We start from the raw sequence: 23,580 nt of genomic DNA, 5'->3' as shown, positions 1-23,580 counted from the left end.
GCGGTTCTCCTTGTGAATGGCACCAGGCTGCAGGGAACCCCATGGCCGGCAGCCCCCCTGCCTACCAGCCTGGACTCCCAGCATGGAGCCGGCAGGGGGGGATGTGACTGTGTCAGGGGCATTCACCCCACTCCCATCCCCCGCTGGTGGGGAGTGGGAGTGGCTTGGGGCTCCGCAGCAGAGAGCCCATTCGGGGAGGTTCCCCAGGGAAGGCTGGAAATCAGGGTCCCCGTCCCCAGGAAGGATGGACTGAGGCTGGTGCGAGGGGCCCCCTACAGAACCACTGCCACCGGCTCCGCGGCCCCAGGCCTCCGGGGCACAACGTGGTTCTAAGGGAGGCGGGGGGGGGGGGGTAAAGGGAGGCGCCCCCTAGACAAGCGGGGGGGCTGGGAGGGAGGTGACAGCAGGAGCACCAGGACCTCAAGGCTGAGACTCGCCAGCTCATCACAGCAGTGGCTGCGCAAAGTGCCGCCGGCTCCGGTGTGGCTGTCCCCCCACCCCCGCTGCATCCTGGGAGGGGTCTGGTCCCTGCTTCACCCGGGGGGTGGGGGGCTGGACACTGCAGGCAGCCCCCACCCTCGCACTCAAACACGGGGGGTGGAGGGGATTTTTCTTGTTCTCCGATTGGTCAGGGCTCATCTTCCTATTGGCTGTGTCGGGAGGGGCGGAGCTTCCCGGGGGGCGTCACGTGGCCCTCAGCCAACAGCGTGGCGCCTTTTGAGCTGCACGTGGCGCGGCCCGGAGCACGAGCGGGTAAAGGCGGCGGGGGGGCCTCGAGCTCCCCAAATCTCCCCAGGCCCCCTCCCCCAATACCTCCCACCCTCCGTGCCCCCTCCCCAAATGCCTCCCGCCCTGCTACCACCGCCCCCAAACACCCCGCGAGCTCCCCCAAATACCCCTGCTCCCCCTCGTGTACCCCCGCCCACAAATACTTCCCACCCCTCGTCTACCCCTGTCCCCAAATACCCCCAGCCCCCAATGCCTCCCACCTCCCCTTATACACCCCGTGCCCAAATACCTTCCACCACCTCTTCTATCCTCACCCCAAATACTTCCCACCCCCTTCTACTCCTGCCCCAAATACCCCCCTCTTCTACCCCCACCCCCAATACCTCCTACTCCCCACATCTAGCCCCCCTCCCCAAATACCTCCCATCCTCCCCCTTCTTCTACCCCCTGCCCCAAATACCTCCCAGACCAGAACATAATATGGAAAATAGCAGGATTTTGTACTTAAAAAAAAACCACCACAACAAAAAAAGTCCAGGCATTCACAGTGCAAAGTCAATGGGGATCACCACCAATTAACTTTTAAAATGTACTCTGTAGCCTTGCCTATATTTTTCACAAAAGAGAAGCAGGACAGAATTTCACTGAATTGAGCCCTTGCAGACTGAATTGCATTTGAATACCTCTTCACCTTGCATATTTAAACCACTCTCTTGGCTTGTGTTGGTTTTTTGCTTTGTTTTGTTTTTTATTTAATAGAATCATGTTTTACTTTTAATTGTGTTAGCAGATAAAATGAAATACACAAATCAGTGTGTAAGTTTAGGGTTATAAAGAATTATGCAATGTTTGTATAAACTGCAGTTTTAACATTGTGGTTATAATATTTTATTTTCTGTGTTTAATTACATTTTCTTCATATTGTTTTTGCTATATATTATTAAATTACAAAACCCCTCTGTGTTAAAAGAACATTCATGTTATGGAGTCAAATACTTAGAAGTTAGCAAATGCCAGAATTTTAAGCTTGCCCAAGCATCGAATAAAAACATTTGAGCTCCCTTTACTTCCCAGTACATGAGAAACTAATATTGTCCCAGGGATAAAACAAAATACTACAGAATTAAAAAAAAGCCCTGAACCTATAGATTGTGGCAAATTTCTTTGGACCTGAGTCCTTGGTACATATATCGTACGTGCAGTTTTTTTCCATTAGGCCTGCTTTCCATCCACAAACTCTACCACTGAAGCTGATGGGAGTTGCAGGCATTCAGCGCCTTTGAACATCAGGTCACTTTTTGTAAGTACTGAGTATCTGTGAGTCTCACTGACCTCAAAGGGGTTTGTGGGTGAAAATCAGACCATTGTTGTTTACATGCCTAAATGTGGTGTGAAGTGCCTGACTTTTAGGCAAACAGGTTAAATATATACAGATATGTTGGCCTGGATGACTACAACATTAGAGAAGGGAGCTCGGACATAAATCCTGTCCACTGCAGAGATTCTATGGAAAGTTTCCCAAGGGAGTTTTCATCCTTCAGATAATCTTAGTGTAAAATTGCTTGACTTCATGAACAAGGTATTGCAATTGATCCATCACGCAAAGGAAAGTAGTACCTTAGAGGCCTTTCTGAACTTGCAGCAAAGAATCCTGTGGCACCTTATAAACTAACAGACGTTTTGCAGCATGAGCTTTCGTGGGTGAATACCCACTTCTTCGGATGCAAGAAGTGGGTATTCACCCACGAAAGCTCATGCTGCAAAACGTCTGTTAGTCTATAAGGTGCCACAGAATTCTTTGCTGCTTCTACAGAACCAGACAAACACGGCTACCCCTCTGATACTTTCTGAACTTGTTATAGCTGTTTGAGTTTCACTACATGGTCAGTGGATATCTGGTCTCTGAAGCAAAGCTGTCGTTATGTTCAGTACAGTGCCTGTGCTTTTAAGTAAATCAAAGGCCTTCATGGAGGTTTCTCATTGATATTACAAGAAATGATGAGAGAAATCATGCTCTTCTTGGCTGACATTGACATGTCAGGGTGTGTACATTAATTAGGGGTTTGTGGTTATATAAAAATGGAGCTAAGATAATCAAAGGAAATAATTCTTTTAACTATAATTAATGATCAAATGAATTAATTCAAATAGTTTTGAGAATAAGCCAATGTATTACATTTGAAAGGCACATTATACAATTGACTACACCACTGAAGCTGCTAAAAGTTTTATTGTGCTAAAAATACAGTGAGATTTGATATTAAATTAGAAATGTGACCAAACACTGCTTGTGAGGTGCCAAGTAAACTGTTGGTGCTATCTGAATAATAATTAGGGCTCCGTGTCTGTCACAGAGGTTGCAGAAGTCACAGATTCCGTGACTTTCCACGACCTCCATTACTTCTGCAGGGGCCTGTGTGGCTGATCCCATGGCTGCCAAGACAGCCACACGGGCCGCTGCTGGAGTGGCCCTGGGGACAGCCAAATCCTGGGACTTCTCACCTCACAAGAGAGCAGGATTTAGCTGTGACCCTTTTTTCCTGTGCATGACCAGGATCCATTCCTCAGCTGGACTGCAGCATTTGGCCCTCAGTTGTACACTCGTGGATAGTGGCTCTGGGACCAAATGCATCTCTGGTGTAATTCCACTGCAGTCGGTGAAGTTACACTAGATTAAATTGATCCATGAAGCCTAATTTTTACCTCAGAAGCATCAGTTCAATGCTGTCTCAAGTCAGTGGGGGTTATTTATGGATTTCTAAGGATATGGTAAAAAAAATGGTGTCACTGAGAGATGCAAATAACGGCTGTGAAACATATAAATCCCTGGAATGCATTTTGGTTATAGAGGGTAGGAAAGAAGGTCCTCTCTCCCCCCACCTCCCATCCGCACATACAGACACTGTTGCTTAAGTGTAGAGTCCACAGCTGAGCATTTGCAACATAAAACAGAGAGACTATCACTGGTATTCCTAGAAACCTGATGAGTCACACAGGTACACCTGGAACTATTCTGTAGTGTACATCTAGCTCCCTTTAGCCTTTGTAGTGAGTATCTGATTATGTAAATGGTGTTGACCCATACGTGGGGTTGTGAAGGAGTTTCCCCCCTGGTTAGATTGGCAGACCCCCTTGGAGCTTTTCACCTCCCTCTGCAGCATGGGGCATGGGTCCCTTGCTGGTTTGAACTAGTAAATGGTAGTTCTTCTTCGGGTACTTGCTCATGTCCATCGCCCATTGTATGTGTGCTCTCCACATGCACCGGTGCGGGACGTTTTTCCACTAGCAGAATCCATAGGGGAGCTGCTCCGGCCCCCTCTGGAGTAGCGCCCGCATGGCACGGTATAGGGAGTGCTGCCGGCTCCCCCCACCCTCAGTTCCTCCTTGCAGCCAGTGGCAGTGCATGGGATGTTTGCTGCTCTTACTAGTCTTGCTTAGGCTTTGTTCATATGAACTAGAGTTCTTGTAAAGGGAGTGTTTTATAAGGACAAAGTCCAGCTGCGGCCCCACCCAGCCTTCCTACCAAAGATGGTGTCTTCCTTCCACATGAGCCAGGACGTATTCCTGCCTGTGCTCTGTCCCAGGCCACACAAGACTGGACGTCCAGGGGGGCTTGGCTTGGCAGAGCTGTATTACAGTCTGTGTATCTGTGCACTCCTACCCGCCTCCACAGGAACTGCTGGGTCACCTAATGTGGAATGGACATGAGCAAGCACTGGAAGAAGAAAAGACGGTTACCTGTTCCGTAACTGGTGTTCTTGGAGATGTGTTGCTCATATCCATTCCACGACCCACCCTCCTTCCCCTCTGTCAGCGTTTCCGTCAAGAAGGAACTGAGGGTGGGGGCAGCTTCCAAGTTTACACAAATCCCTGTGTGGGCAGTCAGTCCATGCTCCTGTCTCAGGGATCCACTCCAGCTTGGGATCCTTGCTGCCCTGCTGCTGTCCTCCCCATGAGATGATCAACTGAGGTCTGTGTGGTGACAGAACTGGTTTGTAACAGGCTTGTCTTTCACATTCTCCTCTCAGTCTTGCTGGCAGACTTGTCTGAGGATCTGACAGAGGCGAAGCACAGGGACTACCCAGAAGAACACAGGCAAATCAGAATCACGCCTCTCCTGCAGCAATGGGCTGGCTGGAAGCATCAAACTGGCAGCTTCACATTTCCTTGATAGTGCTACTCTCCATACACATGAAGGGTAAGGAGAAAAAAGTGTTCCATAGAATCATAGAATCATAGAATCTCAGGGTTGGAAGGGACCTCAGGAGGTCATCTAGTCCAACCCCCTGCTCAAAGCAGGACCAAACCCAACTAAATCATCCCAGCCAGGGCTTTGTCAAGCCTGACCTTAAAAACCTCTAAGGAAGGAGATTCCGCAATGTAATTCGGACAGGGTGGTGAGCTGAAAGATAAAAGGTAACTGTTCAATTTTATTATGAAAGAAAAAGTTTAGCATGGAGAATCACAGCTTAAGAATCTCCAAACCACAGTGCAGTCTGGGAAAGTACAGCATTTTAGCTGTCAGTATGGCGCTCCTCCTGCCGCGCACCATGAAGGATCCTCTTGCGCACCCCACTTTGGAGACTACTGTGTTAAACAGTTAAACTTTCTTTGACTCACCTACAATCCTTCAGTATTGGACATATGGTTTGTTTTGGGGGATTTTTTTTTTGGTGCTTTAGGGAATCTTACACTGGCTCCCTAATAGGACATGATACAGTTAAACCAAATGGCCAGAAGAAACAGCAGTAGTACCTTTGTATAGTCAATTTGCTCGCAATGATTTAATGTGTGGTATGAAGGTAGTAATCAGTAGGAGAAAATTAACTTCATGAGTCTGCTCTGTGCACTGAGCCCTAATAAAACTTTGGATCCCAACACCCTGAACAGCTCAAGGTCCCACCTTCCCTATTGACAACTATCTTGGAATATGGTTCTTAACTTAGTGATTCGGACCCATCTCTCTACTAACATAATATTTGTTTGGTTTTAGGTATCTTGGCTGGACCAGTTGTTGATCCACATGTAACAGCAGTTTGGGGGAAGAATGTCACCCTGAAATGCATAATTGAAATAAATGGAACAATAACACAAATCTCATGGGAGAAGATGCATGGTAAAAGTAAACACACCATTGCTGTTCATCAGCCTGAATATGGGTTTGCTGTTCAAGGAGAATACCAAGGAAGAGTGTCACTTAAAAACTACTCACTTACTGATGCAACTATCACCCTACACAATATAAGCTTCTCTGATTCAGGAGAATATGTATGCAAAGTAGTTACATTCCCACTAGGAAATGCTCAGTCATCAACAACTGTAACTGTATTGGGTACGTTTGCTTTTTAATTTTATATTTGATTATTTTACCTCCCCAAACCTCCACAAAAAGCTAAATAAACGTCATAGGACTTGGCTATATGGAGACATCGTGTGTGGCAAGCTAGGGTCTGCATCTACAGCACAGTATCTTGCCACATAATGATTGGCTGTGTTTACCTTCCTGCTGTGTACTGAAAGTTCAGTAGTGGGGTTTGACAGAATTTTCAAATATTGTTAGTGGGCTCCAGCTTCATAAGGAAGTGATCGAGTTTCTTAATGCTGTGACTTACAGAAGTATACAACTTATTCTTCTGTCTCAAGTTTACTTTAACAATCCTCTTGGCTGACTTAGAAGGCAACACAGAGTAGGTGTTGTAATGCAGTATTAGTTGGTTTGTGAATTTTTTTTTGGTCGAAGTAGCCACATCCACATGAGGACTACAAGTCTTTTGATTCAAATTCTGTCAAATAATCCAAAAGCTGAGAATAGTGTGTGCATTTTTTTTTAAAAGTAGATAATATGGTTGGGCCTTAAGTACAAGAAGGAGAAAATAAACATTGAGTGTTGGAGTTAATATACTGGGCAGTGCTTGCTGAGTGAAGAGATTTTTTGTTGGGTGACAATAGGCTGAGATGAAATTGCTGCTACTTCAAATGTTTGACAAATATGTGCTAAAATAGTGCAGTTAAATAAAAATAAACATTCACATTCTAGTATGTTTAAAATAAACTGCATATGAATGGGAAAAATTTCAAACATTTTTATTTAGAAGCTTTCTTCTCGAATTTTAGAAACAATTCAACTAAAGGCAAAAAAGAACTTATCAAAGCTTGTTCTGAAATTTGGAATAAATAATGTAGCTGTTGATTTAAATGGAAAAATTAATATGTAATTTAAAGGAGCTCTGTTCAGGATGTTTCAGGTGTATTGATCTGATGAGATACTAAATGACTATAGAAAGGCTTTTGATGGTGAAATAAGTAAATTGCTATGTACTGTTTTAAAAAGAAATGTAATGGCTGATTAAAAGATTAGGGAGGGTAGTCGTACAAATACGAAGTAATTCATTTTTTCCAAAAAAATGGGTATTTAAGATCATAGAATCATAGAATGTCAGGGTTGGAAGGGACCTCAGGAGGTCATCTAGTCCAACCCCCTGCTCAAAGCAGGACCAATCCCCAACTAAATCATCCCAGCCAGGGCTTTGTCAAGCCTGACCTTAAAATCCTCTAAGGAAGGAGATTCCACCACCTCCCTAGGGAACCCATTTCAGTGCTTCACCACTCTCTGAGTGAAAAAGTTTTTCCTAATATCCAACCTAAACCTCCCCCAATGCATAGTCTGTTTCTTTAAAGTATCAGAGGGGTAGCCGTGTTAGTCTGGTTCTGTAGAAGCAGCAAAGAATCCTGTGACACCTTATGGACTAACAGACGTTTTGCAGCATGAGCTTTCGTGGGTGAATACCCACTTCTTGGGTATTCACCCACGAAAGCTCATGCTGCAAGTGGGTATTCACCCACGAAAGCTCATGCTGCAAAACGTCTGTTAGTCTATAAGGTGCCACAGGATTCTTTGCTGTTCCTTTAAAGATATCATTCATACTATTTCCACTCAAGAAGGTGTTGTTTTAATTGATTACAACATAGACATACAGCATTATTATTGTTATTCAGAATGTATATGGGGAACTGTGCGGCCTGGTGGATAGGACACAGTCATGCCTCAGGAGACCTGAGCTCTTGTCCTATCTGTGCTGTGGACTCACTTGGTGACATTGGACAAGGGACAGAACATCTTTCTGCCTCAGTTTCCTTTTCTGTAAAACAGGACTGCATTACCTTTATGAAATGTGCTAAGGAGGCATCTTACCTCATTCAAAAGTGAAGGCGATAGCCTGTAGCATTGGCAATAAGAATTCCCCTAGTTTGGTACCTAGCCACCATAATGATATGTGCTCTAGAAGTTCATAAATGATGGTAAGGCAGATATTTATTCAGGGCTGGCTCCAGCTTTTTTGCCACCCCAAGTGGCGAAGCGGGGGAAAAAAAACAAAAAAAGATAAAGCCACAATCGGTGGCACTTCAGCAGCAGCTCTACCGCGCCACTTAGTTCTTCGGCAGCAATTTGGTGGTGGGTCCTTCGCTCCTAGAGGGACTGAGGGACCTGCCGCCGAAGACCCGGACGTGCCGCTCCTTTCCATTGGCCGCCCCAAGCACCTGCTTCCTGCGCTGCTGCCTGGAGCCGGCCCTGTATTTATTATAAGGTCTTTATATTTATGCTCAAATACCAGGGTGGTGATGACCTTCTAAAAATCTAGATAGATTTGACCTATCGCTTCAGCTTCTTAAACTATAGTATTAAACCTGTCCTTGTATTTAAATTCAGGCAAACTCATTCTACCTGTGTTTTATTTCAGTATAGTTATACTGGTTTTACACCAATGGAGAATCTGAGCCTCTATTCTTTTTAGCCAGTTTAATCCTTTTTCTTTACTAGCTAGCTTGGTGAGGGAAGGAGCAGCCATAGGCAAGGTTCATTGATGCCCTAAGCAAGAACAACCCATTTGATCTGCACCCTCTGATACTCATGGTGAAATCAGCCCCAAGTCTGAGCCTCACATTGTTTTCCTTTTCTAATGGGCTCTTTCAACTCTCATGCTTGCTGTTGTGAGTGTAATACCTTTAAACTGGATCATTACATGCTTCAGAGGCATTAGTGTTGTGTTCTATTATGCACTTGCTATTTGTGCAAGGCAGATTGCCTGTGTGTGTGTGTGTATGTATGTCTAGTATTTGAACTCCAGATCAGCTGTGTACCTTGGCAGAAATTCAACATGACTGGAACACTTCTCCTACCCACAGCATTAGATCTCTAGGACTCTGTAAAACAGGTCTGCCAATGTAATACATTTGTGCCAGAGTGTCTTGCAAGAGGTGAACAGTAATTGGGAGTTATGGTGCCAGCTGAGCCATCAGCAGCAGTTAGTGGTTTTCTGATACCTGCTCGTTAAGGGCCTGCTCCTACAAAGTGACCACCAGAGGCTGCTCTTGGCACCAGCAAAGCAAGCAGATGCGTGGGGTGGCCCATTTGCAGGGGCAGCAGGGATCCAACATGGGAGCTGAGAATGAACAGGGGGCCCTGGGAGCTGTAGTTCCTTCGTTAGCTCCCTACCTATAGAGCCAGCCCTGGAGCAGGGAAAGAACTACATTTCCCAGCATTCCCTTGGCTGCTATCAACAGGAACGGGAGGGGGGAGTGAGGTACTGAGACCTCAAGCTGCAGCTTGGTGTGAATGGAGAGCTACACTGGGAAGGGCAGGGAGACCCCGCCCCCATCCACTCCCTCTCAATTTCCACCCCCTGACTGCCTCCCGAAACCCCAAACCATCCAACCCCCCTGCTCTTTGTCCCCTGATCATCCCCCCTGGACCTCTGCCCCTGACTGCCCCCTGGGCCCTCTATCTAAGCCCCCCTGCTCCTTGTCCCCTAATCACCCCCCGCAACCCTGCCCCTGACTGCCCCCTGGGACCCCATCCTCTATCTCAGCCCCCCTGCTCCGTGTCCCCTGATCATCCCCCCCGGACCCCTGCCCCTAAATGCCCCCCGGGACCCCACCCCTATCTAAGCCCCTCTGCTCCTTGTCCCCTGATCACCCCCTCTTGGGACCCCTGCCCCTAACCGCCCCTGGGACCCCATCCCCTTGGACCCCACCATCTATCTAAGCCTCCCTTCTCCTTGTCCCTGACTGCCCCCGCCTGAGACTCCCACCCACCCTAACTGCCCCTAGGGCCCCACCCCTACCTGTCCCCTGACTGCCCTGGCCCCCATCCACACCCCTGCCTCCTAACAGACCCCGGGACTCCCACACCTATCCAACCGCTGCCTGTCCCCTGACTGTTCTCCCCAAACCCCTGACCCATCTAACCCCCTTCCCTGACTGTCCCCCCGAACCTCCGCCCCATTCAGCGCCCCCGCTCCCTGTCCCCTGACTGCCCCGACCCCTCTCCACTCTCCCACCCCTGACAGCCCCCCCAGAATCCCTGACCCATCCAACTCCCCCGATCCCTGTCCCTTGACTGCCCTGACCCCTCTCCACACTCCCACCCCAACAGCCCCCAAACCCACCTAACCCCCACTCCCTGTCCCTTGACTGCATCAACCCCGCTCCACACCCCTGCCACCTGACAGGCCCCCAGAACCCCTGACCCATCCAACCCCCAGCTACCTGTCCCTTGACTGCCCCCCGGAACCCCCTACCCCTTCTCCAACCCCTCGGTCCCCTTACTGTGCCGCTCAGACCAGTGTGTCTGGCTCTGTGCGGAGCCCGACACTCTGCCGCAGACACGCTGCTGCACTCCCCCATGGAGCGCACAGCCCCGCCCTCCCCAGAGCGTTGCTGGCGTGGCGTGCTGAGGTTTCAGGAGAGCGGGGAGCAGAGGAGGGGCACTGGATACTGCAGACCCCTATGCGAGCGGCTCAATCCGGCCGAGCCACCATGTCAGCCGTGCTGCGCTCTGCACTGGGAGGAAAATCCCGGACCTTTTGAGAGTTTCATCGCTATTTGAAACCCCCAAAGCCGGACATGTCCATGAAAATACGGACGTATGATAACCCTAGTCGTATGCTCAAGGATTAGGCTTTGACCCAGATATCCCCTTCAGAAGACATCACCAGACTGGATTAGGGATACTGGTGTGACCTTGCCTTGCAGCCCCCAAAGAAGGAATTGAGGGGACTAAATGGACAGTGCCCCTCTCTATGTGAAGCCTGGTATGTGGATCCCACTAGAATTTAAAATGAAAAGTAAGGGACGGGAGGCTCTGGACCTGGGTAGCTTTAGCTACAGTACCAAGCACTTAGGAGGATTTCCACTTCTGAGCCATGGAAGCAGAAATTGACTTTTCATTTCCAGATTTAGCTAATATTCAGAAAGGGAATCTAGCACCTGCCTTCCACAAAATTCAGGAGTGCTCAAGCTCAATTTGGGCAGCTGTTACTTCATTTCTCCCAAATCAAATATACTGATCCACTGTAACTTGCTGTAGAAAAAGTAGGATAAAATTGAGCAAGAAATGCTTCCCAGTGGTTATTAGGACTGGAATTGCTATTTTCAACAGCCATTGACTTTAGTTTTATTTGTTTAAAAGGAAGACAGTGATGTTGCATTGGCAAATTCCCCATAGAAACAAAGAGTGGAACAAAAGAATAATAAAAGCACCTCAGCTTTTCCTCATTTATGTAGGACAGTCTTATAATATGGATCCAGATATCCTCTAGTCACACAAGATGAACATTCTTCCACTTGACTGCAGTTCTGTAACTATATGGGAACCAGTCCTGTCTGTGTTCTGTGCACATCCAAAATTCTTGCTGAATGACCCGCCCTGGGAGCGAGTTACCACTGACCCAGGGCTAGCGCAAAAGAAGGGTGGAGGTGTGGGGGGGGGGAGCCCAGGGCTGGGGCGGCAGGAGGTGCAGGTGGAGGGGGGGGAGAGCCCAGGGCTGGGGCAGCACGGGGGTGCGGTGGGGAGCCAAGGGCTGGGGTGGGGGACAGCCACGTTTTTTTTGCTTGGGGCGGCAAAAAACTTAGAGCCGGCCCTGGTGACCAGCAGCTCCTGACAAACACTCAGCACCTTTAATGCCTTGAAGCCAGTGGAAGTAAAGCAAGTAATCAGCACTACTCAGGATTTGGCCCTGACTTGAGAAACTCCTGATTTAACTCAATTTATCGTTCTTTGCTGGTTTATATATAGCTATTTGTTTAAAATGTGGTTTATAGTAAACTGCTTCATCTCCTAGCACCGGGTGTCACAAAACACGGGCTGTGTGGTGTTACAAAAGGACACATTTTTCTTAAAAAGAAAAACCACATGTGTTTAGCCACATGTATGTATAGCTTCTATTCTGGGTCTTAGAAAGCAGCTGCTCTACCCCATGTTATGCTCTGCAGAAATAAGCCCATTTGTTTTGTGTCTTTCACTTCTCAGGTGCTCCTTATTGGACCCATTTAGAAAGGATGGAGAAGAAGCTGCTAGCTGTGCCGGCAGCAAGTACTGTTCGCTTCCGTTGCCCTGCAGCAGGCAACCCCACCCCATCCATATACTGGCTGAAAAATGGCAAAGTATTCAAGGGAGAACATCGAATTGGGAGCATCAAAGTAAGGCATTGTGGGTCTAATCTTGCCTATGCTGTGTTCATTCATCTCTGGATCTATTATTGATGGCTCGATCAGAGCCAGTGTTCACTGAGCCATCCTGATAGGGGCAAGCAAGCATGAGATCCCTGGCTTTACATAGTAAATATTTCCATGACCATTAGGGCTTGTGACATTTTTCTGCTCAAGATGTTTTTTCTATGATATGTACAAATTGCATTTCCCTTAGTACTGCCCATAATCCTGGCAACTTTATCATAAGCGAGAGAGAAGGATATCATTGTATATCATCATAAACCACAGTGACTGTGCCAGAATGGGGGTATTTTTGATAACCATACTAATTGTTCAAATAACTGTTAAAATTAGCTGCTGCCCGTTCTGGTGGAATGCCAACTCTGAGCATTTGCTCATGTTGCTAGTCTTTTTTAAAAGTAACCTTAAAAGAAAAAGATCAGGTGTATTGCTTCTGCTCGCTGCATTAACTAGATGCAACAAGGTACAAAGAGACAGGTTTTTATCCAAGTTACAAAAGTGTAAACCCAGAGTGATACCACTGAAATCAGGGAAGTGGCTCCTGACTTACACCCATGTAACAGAGATCAGCATCTGATCTAAGCTCTTAAACAGACCTCTCTCTGTCATCATTCAGACGTGTAACACGAGCCCGGCAGAAATACTGAGACTCGGTTCAGGAACATTCTTGTGGTGAAATGCTGGAAGCCCCTTTGCCCTGGGTAATACCAAAGAGGGACAGGTTGGCAGCGTGATTTTGATGTCTACAAACAGAGCCCACAGACACCGAAAACCAGTAAATGAATGCCTAACCAGGCGACTTATCTGACCACAATTTCTGTGCCACCTTTAATTGTACATCAAAATAAGGCAGTAACTTAGCAGGAAAATCAGTTGCTCTTGATTTCTTTCCCCCTCTTGTACTATGCAGATGCCTTCCTGTTGACCATTTTGGGGAGCAGAATAGTTGGTGGGATGGTTATAAACACAGCAGAGTCACAAGGAAGAAAAATCTCTCTCTTTCCAGACTGTTTCCTCCTCCTTCACTCAGGCTCCTCCTGGAAGAATTGAATATGTTTGTTTCACTGAAACCTTTGAAGCTTCCTAATCAGCACATTGTGGTTTGTTGACAAGGTTGAGGGCACACAGGCAGTTCTAGATCTTTGGAGAAGTTAAGGCGAGAGGAGAATCAGGGAGGTAACTCCTCTCTGCAACTGACCTGATAATAGATAACATTTCCAAGTCACCCAGTGCGGCACAAACATTTTGTACTAATTACATGCTGTGCGGATTATCATAAACTGCTTTCAGGCTTGCATGTGCATTTATACAAAAATGTGTGACGACAGCTGCGCTAAATTATGCTCGCAGAATTAAACCTAAAGGTAAAAGTAATTCCACTTCCCACTTCCCTGTGGTGTGAATCTACCCTTGAGTTCAGATAGAAAAGATTCATCCTCTGCATCACAGTCACATCTCTTGCACCATAGCACTTTATTTTCTCTAGAGGCACCTTCCCGCAAGAAGTAAATGTTTAAAAAGCTATCGGAGGCAGTGTGGGGCCTGTTAAACCTACAGGAGTGTAATCCCTCTGTCTGTCTAGAAAAAGATCTCTCTCTCTCTCTCTCTAGATACAGAAACATCGCTTTGTTTCTCTCTTTCTTGCCCCCTAGCCCCGTAGAGCTTAGATAGATAGATATGCCAATTTATATCAGGTGAGGGTCTGCGCCAGAAAGAAAGTAAAAAATAAATCAGTTCAGTGTATCATTTACTGAAGATTAAACTCTTCAGGTACGATTGAGTTTCTATCCCAGGATTTAGGCCCGGTAAAAGTGAATGGCCAGATCAACAGCTGGTGGAGCTTGGACAGTTTACACCAGCTGAGGATCAAGCCCAGTGGATTAACCTGCAAAGACCAGAATCACAAATTAACATTTCCTCTTTCTCTTTTTCTCCAGAGTTCAGAATAGTTTAGACTTTGCTCTTTGGAAATCTGTGGCCAGCAGAAGAAAGCTGGAACTTGCAACATGCAAGTTTGCTTGTTTTTTTTTTTTAATATCCCATCCTAACCTTTAATTTTTACCTCTGGTAAATGGCATTTAGATACCATCAAAACTCAAAACGGGGGAAGAGAAGACTTCCAAACATGGATGAAATAAATTATATACAGTTCATTCTTAAATGGCAGAGGAGTGAAATTCATATGACTTATCACATGAAATTTCCCAAAGAGAATTAATATTATAGAATCCTTGCTGGAATCTATAATATTGTAAGCCTGTGTGTGTTAAATGACCCTAGAAGGGAATGGGGGGCTGGAAGGGGGAGATTGAGGATTATCCCTTCCCCAGACCATTGCACCGGCTTGCGTACCAGTCTAGCAAACATGGTCTTAGTTTCTAAGTGTGTCTGCAAATGTTTGTCTCTCAAGGAGCCAAGAGTGACAACCAGGGCGACCGAGAGCGGGTTTGGGCCCCAGTGAAAAAAATTTTTCAGGCCCCCCAGCAAGTGTGGACTGGCTAAACAGAGCCGATGAAGCTGGGGAAACCAGGGTCCCATTCTAGACTGCCGGGCCCCGGTAATTTGTACTGGCTTCCCCACTGCCTCTCATCAGCCCTGGTGACAACACCAAATAAACCAGAGGGATTTCCAGTATCTCACTGATTTGATTAAAGTCTGCAATGAGTTACTTCATGTTTCTAATGGTTTATCAAGTACACTGACTGCCCAAAATTGGGAAACATCCTTCTTGTGATCCCCTGGGTCTGGACTCAGCTTTCGACTAAAACTTTTCCTTAGTTGTTTTTAAAAAACCTTTCCAGACACCTTCTGTGTCACAGGAACAGAGCTCTGACCCACAGTTTGAATCTGTATTCAGATCCCACTTCCCCAGAGCTCAAGTCCCATACAATGAGGTGATGGACACTTTATATCTAGAATAGGCAAGACACGTGGTTGGATGTTTGGAGTGTTTGGATCTAGGTTTATGACACCGCTTTGCCACATGCTTCGTATCTGGAGCCAAGCTTTACCAGAGTTCAGATCCTAGATACTACCATGATGGGTGCTTTACAAATGCCTAGGAGAGAAGGATAAAGACGGGTGTGAAGATGCAAGGCTATGATATAAGCTATAGAGACAGATCAGTAACAGGTTTAGATCGAGACACCCCTCTCCCCACCCCAAGTTCTGGCATCAAATCTGGTCCAGTTTCACCTGTAAATTACATGACAGAATGCCCAGTGAAATCTCCAGAAAGAGCATCAGAATTGAACCCATAATCGTCAGCAGCCAAAACCTTTCTTCAGTCAAAACCTTTCTGTCTTTTTATTACGTATACATTTAAATGCAGTGACATGCTTTGTTGTCAACACTTAGAAACAAGGTTAGGAATGCAGGCCAGTCAACACTGTTACTTGAGCAGATGCCGAGATACAAAAGGTGGGGGGAAAGTATAGTTTTATGGCAAGAGCGTGACACCCTCCATTAAAACCAAGCCATATTTGCTTCATAGCCCTTATACCCAATGTCCAGTGCAGTAACGCTGCCTTTGACAGGTTAATTGTGCTCTGATCCCTTTAAAACAAGGCATGGGGATCCAAATAACCACTAGTGAAAGATGGTTACAGTGGCTCCGTTTGAATTCACCTGCTGTAGCTAAAAGTGCTAACAATTGATTAACCACTCATTTTCTGCATCAGCCCTTGGTTTTCTGTAGTGTGCAGAACTGGCATCACTGATGCCAGTTGATTCTGTGTACCAAGAATCCGCTCCAAAACGTGTTGTTAAAATACTGTTGACAGCTGTATGGGGGCAGTTGGCTTCTAACTGATGTCCAGAGGCTTGGGAAGGTTAACTAACTCTGCTCACGGGGATTATGCATACCGAGCTCACGTGTGTGTGTGTGTGTGTGCGCCCACGCGCGCATGAATCACTTTGAGGCAAGGACGCCAACATTCATTTTCAGCCCTGCAACTGATGGGCCCCTGTAACCTTGGCCAAGTCACTTAAAGTGGACACCATTGGTCTGAAATCCAATCAGTTAAAGAAAAGACAGGGTGCTCATGTACTATACTCGAGCCAGTGTCAGACACCCTGACAGTTCTGTGCTTTACACTCATGGTTTTCCTATGGTTTTTAATGTTTGTCTCTCACATGTTACCCACTGGAAGACATACCCATTGAGAAAGGGAAACAGATAACTATATAAAGGAAATAGTGAGGCTGACTGTACATAAAGTGCTGCCTAATACCCAGAGTAAACAAACTGTAAAAAATATAATTTTTTTTTCTCACTGGTCTCTTTCAGTTCTAGTGATCGGCAGATAGGTGTTACTGGTAACACAAGTAGGTTAAAGATTTGCCAAAAAAAGCCCCAAAGGTGTGGTTCTTTAAGCTGATGGAGTCCATTTAACTTCTCTGGCCTTCAGTTGACTGGAGTATGTGATGCTATCTTATTTAATGTCTTTGAAGCACTTTGAGTTCCTCACATGAAAGGCACAAGATAGAAGTGCAGCTAGCAATTATTTGTTTTACCTTAGCTCCTGTGAGCTCTAGCTGTAGACACTGCCCTCATTGTGCTAGGTGCTGTACAAATGTAGAACAAAAAGATGGTCCATGTCCCAATGGGCTTACAGCCCATTATTTATATTATGGGAGCATCTACAGCCCTCGGCAGGATCAGAGCCTGTTATACAGCCCACTGTACAGTTGATTCATTGGGCTTGATTCTCACATAAAGACCACTTTACACCAGGCAGGCAGCATAAATTGTCCTTAAAGTGCTCATAACTTACATTTACAGACGTGCTGCAGCCCCAGCATGCTGGCAGAGTGGGGAGGGGGAGAAGAGGCCTGGGAATAAACAAGAATGAGGCCCATTGTGTTTTGCCATTTGTTCATTGATTATAATGGTCCAATGAAATATTAGCTGGTGATGTCTTATGGTTGGCTGATCTGTTTTTTCCTCCCTCTAGTTACGGCATCAGCAGTGGAGCCTAGTGATGGAGAGTGTGGTTCCGTCAGACCGAGGGAACTACACGTGCATTGTAGAGAACAAATATGGCAGCATTAGGCACACTTACCAGCTAGATGTAGTAGGTAAGATTTCTCTACTTCCTCTTCACTTCTGATACACAGTCGTCATCAAGATGGCTTATGTGCAGTGATGATTTTGGGCTTAACCATATAGTCCATCCCCTGAAGTGAATGATGCGGGTCCATAACCACAAACCCAGCTGGCCCTCCTTCTCAGCAAGGGTTCAAGGAGTGAATGCACTATCCTGGACATAATGCTTCCTGTTCAGGACTGAGGCATGTTGATTGGGACAGTGTCTGGGAAGCCTATGCCACAGCTCCCCAGGCGGACCCTTTCTGTGGGTAAGCAAAGAGCTGTGTTCTCAGGGGTTGCTCATCCAGCGCTTTTCATGAGCCCTAGTCCAAGCTCCTGTGCAGACATTGGTAGTGGCGCTGAAAGCCACAGACAGGCATGTTCAGTGGGGAGAGGTGTTAAAAACGGGTTCCCCATTTTCACTTCAGAAAGGTCCCGCCACCGGCCTATTCTCCAGGCTGGACTGCCTGCCAACCAGACTGTGGTGGTAGGGAGTGATGTCGAATTCCACTGCAAGGTGTACAGTGATGCCCAGCCTCACATCCAGTGGCTGAAACACGTGGAAGTCAACGGCAGTAAATATGGATCCAACGGGACGTCTGTCACGGTGCTAAAGGTTGGTAGACTAATTATAAAGTGAGAGGCAAGTCAGCCAGTCTAGCTCCCTGATAATGTAGGAATGTTCCCTAAAGGACGCTTTCCAATGGTGATCCAGAATTACATTATAGCATCAAGAGCTGTATTAATAGATATGCTTTTGGTGTTGAAATTGACATTAAAAACGATGTGTCCCTCCGTAAATATTTCTCTGTATTAAGTCACCATTTATCTGGTCAGCACTTTACTCTTTTCTCTCTACATCGCTTTTTTCTCTCTTTCTCTTTTTCTTACAAGCTCTGTTTTTTCCCCCACACTCACCCTACTAACCAACAGTCAGTCCTGTTGTGGGGGCAATTTTTCCTTTTGATGCTGTTGCTTGCATGCTTCATCAGTGGGACAGAGTGAGAGCCTGGCGAAGGGAACCTTTTGCTTTTACTACAGGTTGCAAATGGGAATGAATAAATAAATGTGGAAGATGGGCCACTGAGAACAAAGAAACAAAAAAATCTTCATCTGCTTTTGAAATTTGCCTGTAAATCTGTGTGGTGTCCTCAAACATGCTGGGAATGTGGCTTATCCTCTGTTTTTCCTCTTTCTATATATGTGTATTTTTCCCCCTTGTAGACGTCAGGTGTTAACACAGCGGCTGAGGAGCTAGAAATTCTGTACTTGCGAAATGTTACTTTTGAGGATGCAGGGGAATATATTTGCCTCGCTGGGAATTCTATGGGGTTTTCACATCATTCTGCTTGGCTGACGGTTCTACCAGGTATTTCCTTCTGTGCTGTGCCCTTTCTTTCCTCTTGATGATGCTTCAGTGTTCGAATTTAGAAATGCCACAGTTCTGCAACCTCTACATTACATGGAGCAGTGAGTTTTGATCTTTAGTCGACTTCTCTGCAGAAAGAACTCTCCTTTTCAGTTTGCCGTGTAGATCTCTAATCGAAACTGCAGTTGCATGTTAAATATGGACATGCTTCATGTGTCATCTGAGGGTCACAAAGCACTTTAGAGATAATAATGAATTGAACAGCTCTAGATCTCTTTGATTTAGACATGTAGTATTATTTCTGCTTTAAAATAATTTCTCAGCCTGCTCATCTCTAAATGGAAGGTCACAGTGAGAGTCCCTTGTAGAGATGGAGGTACAGAACCCAGGAGTCCTGGCACCCAGGCACTGCTGGATTTTCAGAAGTACTAATACTCTGAGCACCAACTGAAGGCAATGGGAGCTGTGTAGGCTCTGAAAATGGAGGCTGAGATGACCCCATCTTCTACTCATTTCATGTGCAAGAGTTACACTGACATAGAACAAGTTCAGAACATGCAATGGAGAGATCTGCACTGCTGCTAAGAGAGAGAGACTGCACTGTCCCACACCCTGGAAGCTGGCCTTGTGTTAAAATGGATGAACTCGTGTGTGGGGAAAGTTCAAGCAGCATTCCCCCTGAAGCTGATGGGAGTTCTGCCCAAGAACAATTGCAGAAGCAGACCCAAATTCAACCTTTTCTTTTTATGTAATACTCATTGAATGGGCAGCAGATACATTATATTCTCTTAAATTCCCTGGGTATAAAACACATTTTGATCCTCCCTACCACCACCACTGGTAGCCCTTGCAAACAGAAGTGCCCCAGAACATTTTTCTGAACCAGAAACTTTGGCATTTCTAAACCCTGACATTAACTGAATAGGTGATTTTTTCATATAAATTGCCTTTGTTAGGGGTCAGAGTGTCTCCTCAAAGACGCGCCTTGAGGCAAGTGGGATCTGCCAGTTCTTCTCTCTAAAATGGCTGGTGTCTGATTCTGTTTCCGCTTCTGCCATCCCCTTGATTAAAAAAACATTTCCGTTGGTTTAAGTTCAGAGGTTTACGTTATTATAAGAATCTGCCCAGATCATATCCTCAAATTGTTGCATTGGTTTTAAAATGTATGAACTCACAACATATTTAAAAAAAAAAAAGCCCAGCTAAAGTGGAACTTGATAGTGAACTCAGATGCAAGGAAGCTCCAGGTATAGCAAACTGGAACGTGGGGTCCAGAATGCACCAACCATTAGGGAACTGCAAATTGTAGTCATCTGCGGTGACCCTTCCACTTTCAGCAAAGGGAGAAAGGGCCTTGATCAGAGACTTCGGAGCTGTGAACCTTGGTGCTGTGATCAAACGCAGCAGTACCATCCCAACGGTATTTCATGGCATCTATACTCCCGGCCCTTTGTGAGGTCCCTCAACTGCTTCTGACTTCACTGGGGGTTAGCAGAGCTCTGCACCTGCCAGGGTTGGGCCCTGTGCAAAGGTTCTCTGCTCATCTGGTAAGCTGGCTCACAGCCATGTAGCTTGCTGCACAGTCTGTACGTGTATATATAGACAATAGCCATGCCCTGAGTATGGGTGGAACCCCCGTTTTTCGCATTGCTATGTTCCTTCATGGACAAAGTCACTGAGAGCCTGATCCAAAGTCTAATAAAGTCAGTGGAAAGACTCTCATTGAAATCAATAGGCTTTGGGGTGGAGCTTGAGTGGTTCCATATCCCCTTTGCCCACGAAGGATTAGTGTTCCCCCGTGAGTTTTCTTCATTACTGTGCCCACGAGTGCAGCTGTATAACTGCTTTCAAGTCACGTGCACCCAGCTTACCCAGCTCAGCATTTAGCCCAGAGTGAAGTGACTGTGTGAAAGGAAGCAGAATAATTTCACTATAAGGACTTCCACTGCTGATTAAAGAATCATGGGACATCCTCTTTCTGTTAGTATGTTTTTGGTTTTGCCTTGATCCCTTGTAAATTCAGAAGTGCCTGGACTGAAGGGAGCAGGTGGGGAATCATTCTTGATTTGCACTTTGCTTGAGGGGGGTTGCAGGATTGAGCTCTGAGTGCATAATGCTAATTATGTTATAGCCATCAAAATGATTGCGCTCATGCTTGTTCAAGGGGCCTACGGGAAGTTCTGACTTTCTGGAATCCTGGGGTGGGATTTTCGCTCAAATTATTGGGATCATCTGTCCTTCCTTTACTTGTCCAAACAAAATATTTACATTATGAATTATAATATAATTAAGCCAAGTTTCCCATTTATCCTCACCCAAGTATCGTGTTTTTAACCTCACCATACTTTGGAGACAGGCATGATTCAGGTGGGATAAACTGAAATCTTAGCTTGAGTTGCCATGTTAATCCCTTGTCTGGGGCACATCTGTTGCCAGCATTGGAGTCAAAACTGATGAGTGAAATAGAAGAAGGGTCCGATCCTGCATTGTTTGCAAAAGCAAAACACCTGTTGTAGGCATTCAGAGTTGTGGATTTGGGAGGGCTCCAGGGTCAAGTCCAACGGGGTTACGCATAGACAAAGATTTGTCCAACCTAGGCCTGATCCAATTCCCACTGAAGTCAAAGGGAAGATTCCCATTGGTGACAGTGAGCTTTTGCTCAGGCCCTACCTGAATTTCTCGCACTACATGTGTACATGTTGGCTGCTGTCACCTGTCCTCACTCCTCACTTCCGTCTCTTGTTACTCTACAGAGCTAGTGGAGGCGGATGATTCTGGCTCCATTTTTGCTGTCATCCTCCGCTATGGGGTTGGCTTCGTTTTCTTCTTCTTGGTGGTTGTCATCGTGATTGTCTGTAGGGTGAAAATGACCAACAAAAAAGCCATGAACACCCCCACTGTACAGGTAACAGAAAGTAGATACAAGATTCCTATTCCCCCTATAGCCCCAACCTACCTTTACATTTCCTTTCTAGGTTAGGAACGTGACCCTATGTTTTTACTCAGGCAACAATCCCATTAACATCAGCGGGCCCTTTGCCTAAATGAGGGTCAGGCCCCGTGTCTCAGTTTCTTTCACTTATTCATTTATTTTTTTCAGTGAAAACGTAGTGAGTGGCAGTTAACTCTCTTTTTAGTTTGCAATTATTGTTTGTCAGAAGCCAGCAATTCCACAGAGCCCTGGGCTTACCTAGGACTAGTAAAACAGACCCTTAAACTAGCCCTGCTGGCCACACGTAACAACACCCCAGGGAAAATGGACCTTCCAGAGAATAGCCTACAGTCCTGTGCCCGTAGCCAGCATGAAGGGGAGGAGTGGGAAAAGAAGTGTATTCCTGGTCCTGTTCCCACTGAAGTCACTCGCAAAACTTCCACTGATTTCTGTGGGTCCAGGATTGGGCCTTCTTTCCACAAGGGACAATGATGGCACTCTGTACAATAAAAATCCCATTCAGTCGTGCATCAGGGACTGGCACTGCAGAGCAGTAAGCGTAGGAATTAAAAAGGACTGCAAACTCTGCTGGTTCAGCCTCTCTGGCTGTAAACCACCTATTGGCTTTTACAAGACTAGGAATGGAAAGCTGGGACTGACTCCATGGACACAAACACACTCCATGCATATAGGCCAGAACTTTAGCTGCTCTAAAGTGATGTTGCTGGTGTAAATCAATAGAGTACTGTCTTCAGTGAGGCTGCTCTGGTTTACACTGGCTGAGGATCTGGCTCTGCATGCCTAGATAGATACACTCCCATAATATGAGACTGATATTTTTAATTTCCAGGTTACAATTGATTGTAAGTCTTCAATAATCAAAGATTAGTTCAAAGTGATTTTCTTGGCTGGTTCCTTTTCAAGCACCTCTGCATGCATCTGACACAGAGGCAGTTGGCAATAACATTTTATTTGTTCTATTGAAGCTGGTGTCATTGGAGTCAAACCCTTCCATGAATTCCGGTACCCCTCTGGTCAATCTCACCCACCTCTCATCCAGCGATGGGCTGAAGCTAGCAAATGTCTCAGAGCTCGAGCTGCCTGCTGATCCCAAGTGGGAATTAATGAGATCTCGGTCAGTCAAACGTGTCATTCTTCTGTCTTCATTCCAGTCCTCAGCCCGGTCACACATTAATTCATTTGTTTGTGTCTGTCACTTCAGCCTGACTCTGGGGAAACCTCTGGGTGAAGGTTGTTTTGGTCAAGTGGTGATGGCAGAAGCGATTGGGATCGATAAGGACAAACCAGACAAGGCCATCACTGTAGCTGTCAAGATGTTAAAAGGTACAGAGAACAACCATTCAGAGGTACCATGAAGGAATGGCAGGAGTTGGGGCTGTTAGGCATTTGCCTTTGGCATTTATCTTGGTTTGGGGTTCATTTTTTATTTTAAAAATATGACTACATAAGAAGAGCAAACCTAAGGCCAAATTCTCCCTTTGGCTTCCATAACTGATGCTTGTTTCCACAGATTTCTGTTAGGGTGGGTCACAGGAACTGGTGAGTGTTATCTTAAGGGTAGCTAAGTGGATACAGCATTGGACTTGGCTACAGGAGACCTGGGTTTGGTTCCTAGCTCAGCCACAAATTTCTTCTATGATGTTGGATAAGTCACTTTCTTTACCCTTTATCTGAGCACCTGGCCTTTAAAATAGGGATAATGCTTCCCTATCTCATGGAGGTATTGAGTATAAAATTCATCCAGGATTGTAAAGTGCTTGTCTACTTGGGTGATGAGGGTCATATAAGCACTTAAATAGATCTTCCTATCAAATTGAACCCTGGCCAAGCTCCCTGAGATTACATCTCAACAGTTTAAGAAGAGGCAAAACAATGAGATTGGTTGGGCTCCTCCAGATTCTCCTGTTTTCCCTGCCTAAAGCACTGAAG

At 46.0% G+C, this 23,580-nt stretch overlaps 1 protein-coding gene across 1 annotated transcript in view; it reads left to right on the top strand.

Moving 5' to 3' along the window:
* The first annotated feature begins 714 nt into the window (after positions 1-714).
* Positions 715-23,580, top strand: part of LOC120375538 (fibroblast growth factor receptor 3-like) — a 34,199-nt gene continuing 11,333 nt past the window's right edge. Inside the window, exons 1-11 of the mRNA XM_039496239.1 lie at positions 715-753; positions 4,758-4,927; positions 5,723-6,061; positions 12,038-12,207; positions 17,196-17,319; positions 17,758-17,945; positions 18,554-18,698; positions 20,586-20,596; positions 21,454-21,603; positions 22,581-22,765; positions 22,853-22,974. Coding sequence (XP_039352173.1) covers positions 4,855-4,927; positions 5,723-6,061; positions 12,038-12,207; positions 17,196-17,319; positions 17,758-17,945; positions 18,554-18,698; positions 20,586-20,596; positions 21,454-21,603; positions 22,581-22,765; positions 22,853-22,974 — 1,507 coding nt within the window. The 5' untranslated portion in view covers positions 715-753; positions 4,758-4,854. The remainder of the gene's footprint in view (positions 754-4,757; positions 4,928-5,722; positions 6,062-12,037; positions 12,208-17,195; positions 17,320-17,757; positions 17,946-18,553; positions 18,699-20,585; positions 20,597-21,453; positions 21,604-22,580; positions 22,766-22,852; positions 22,975-23,580) is intronic.

Source organism: Mauremys reevesii, linkage group 12 (assembly GCF_016161935.1).
Source record: "Mauremys reevesii isolate NIE-2019 linkage group 12, ASM1616193v1, whole genome shotgun sequence".
Taxonomy (NCBI): domain Eukaryota; kingdom Metazoa; phylum Chordata; order Testudines; family Geoemydidae; genus Mauremys; species Mauremys reevesii.
This window is presented reverse-complemented; position numbering and strand designations above follow the sequence as displayed.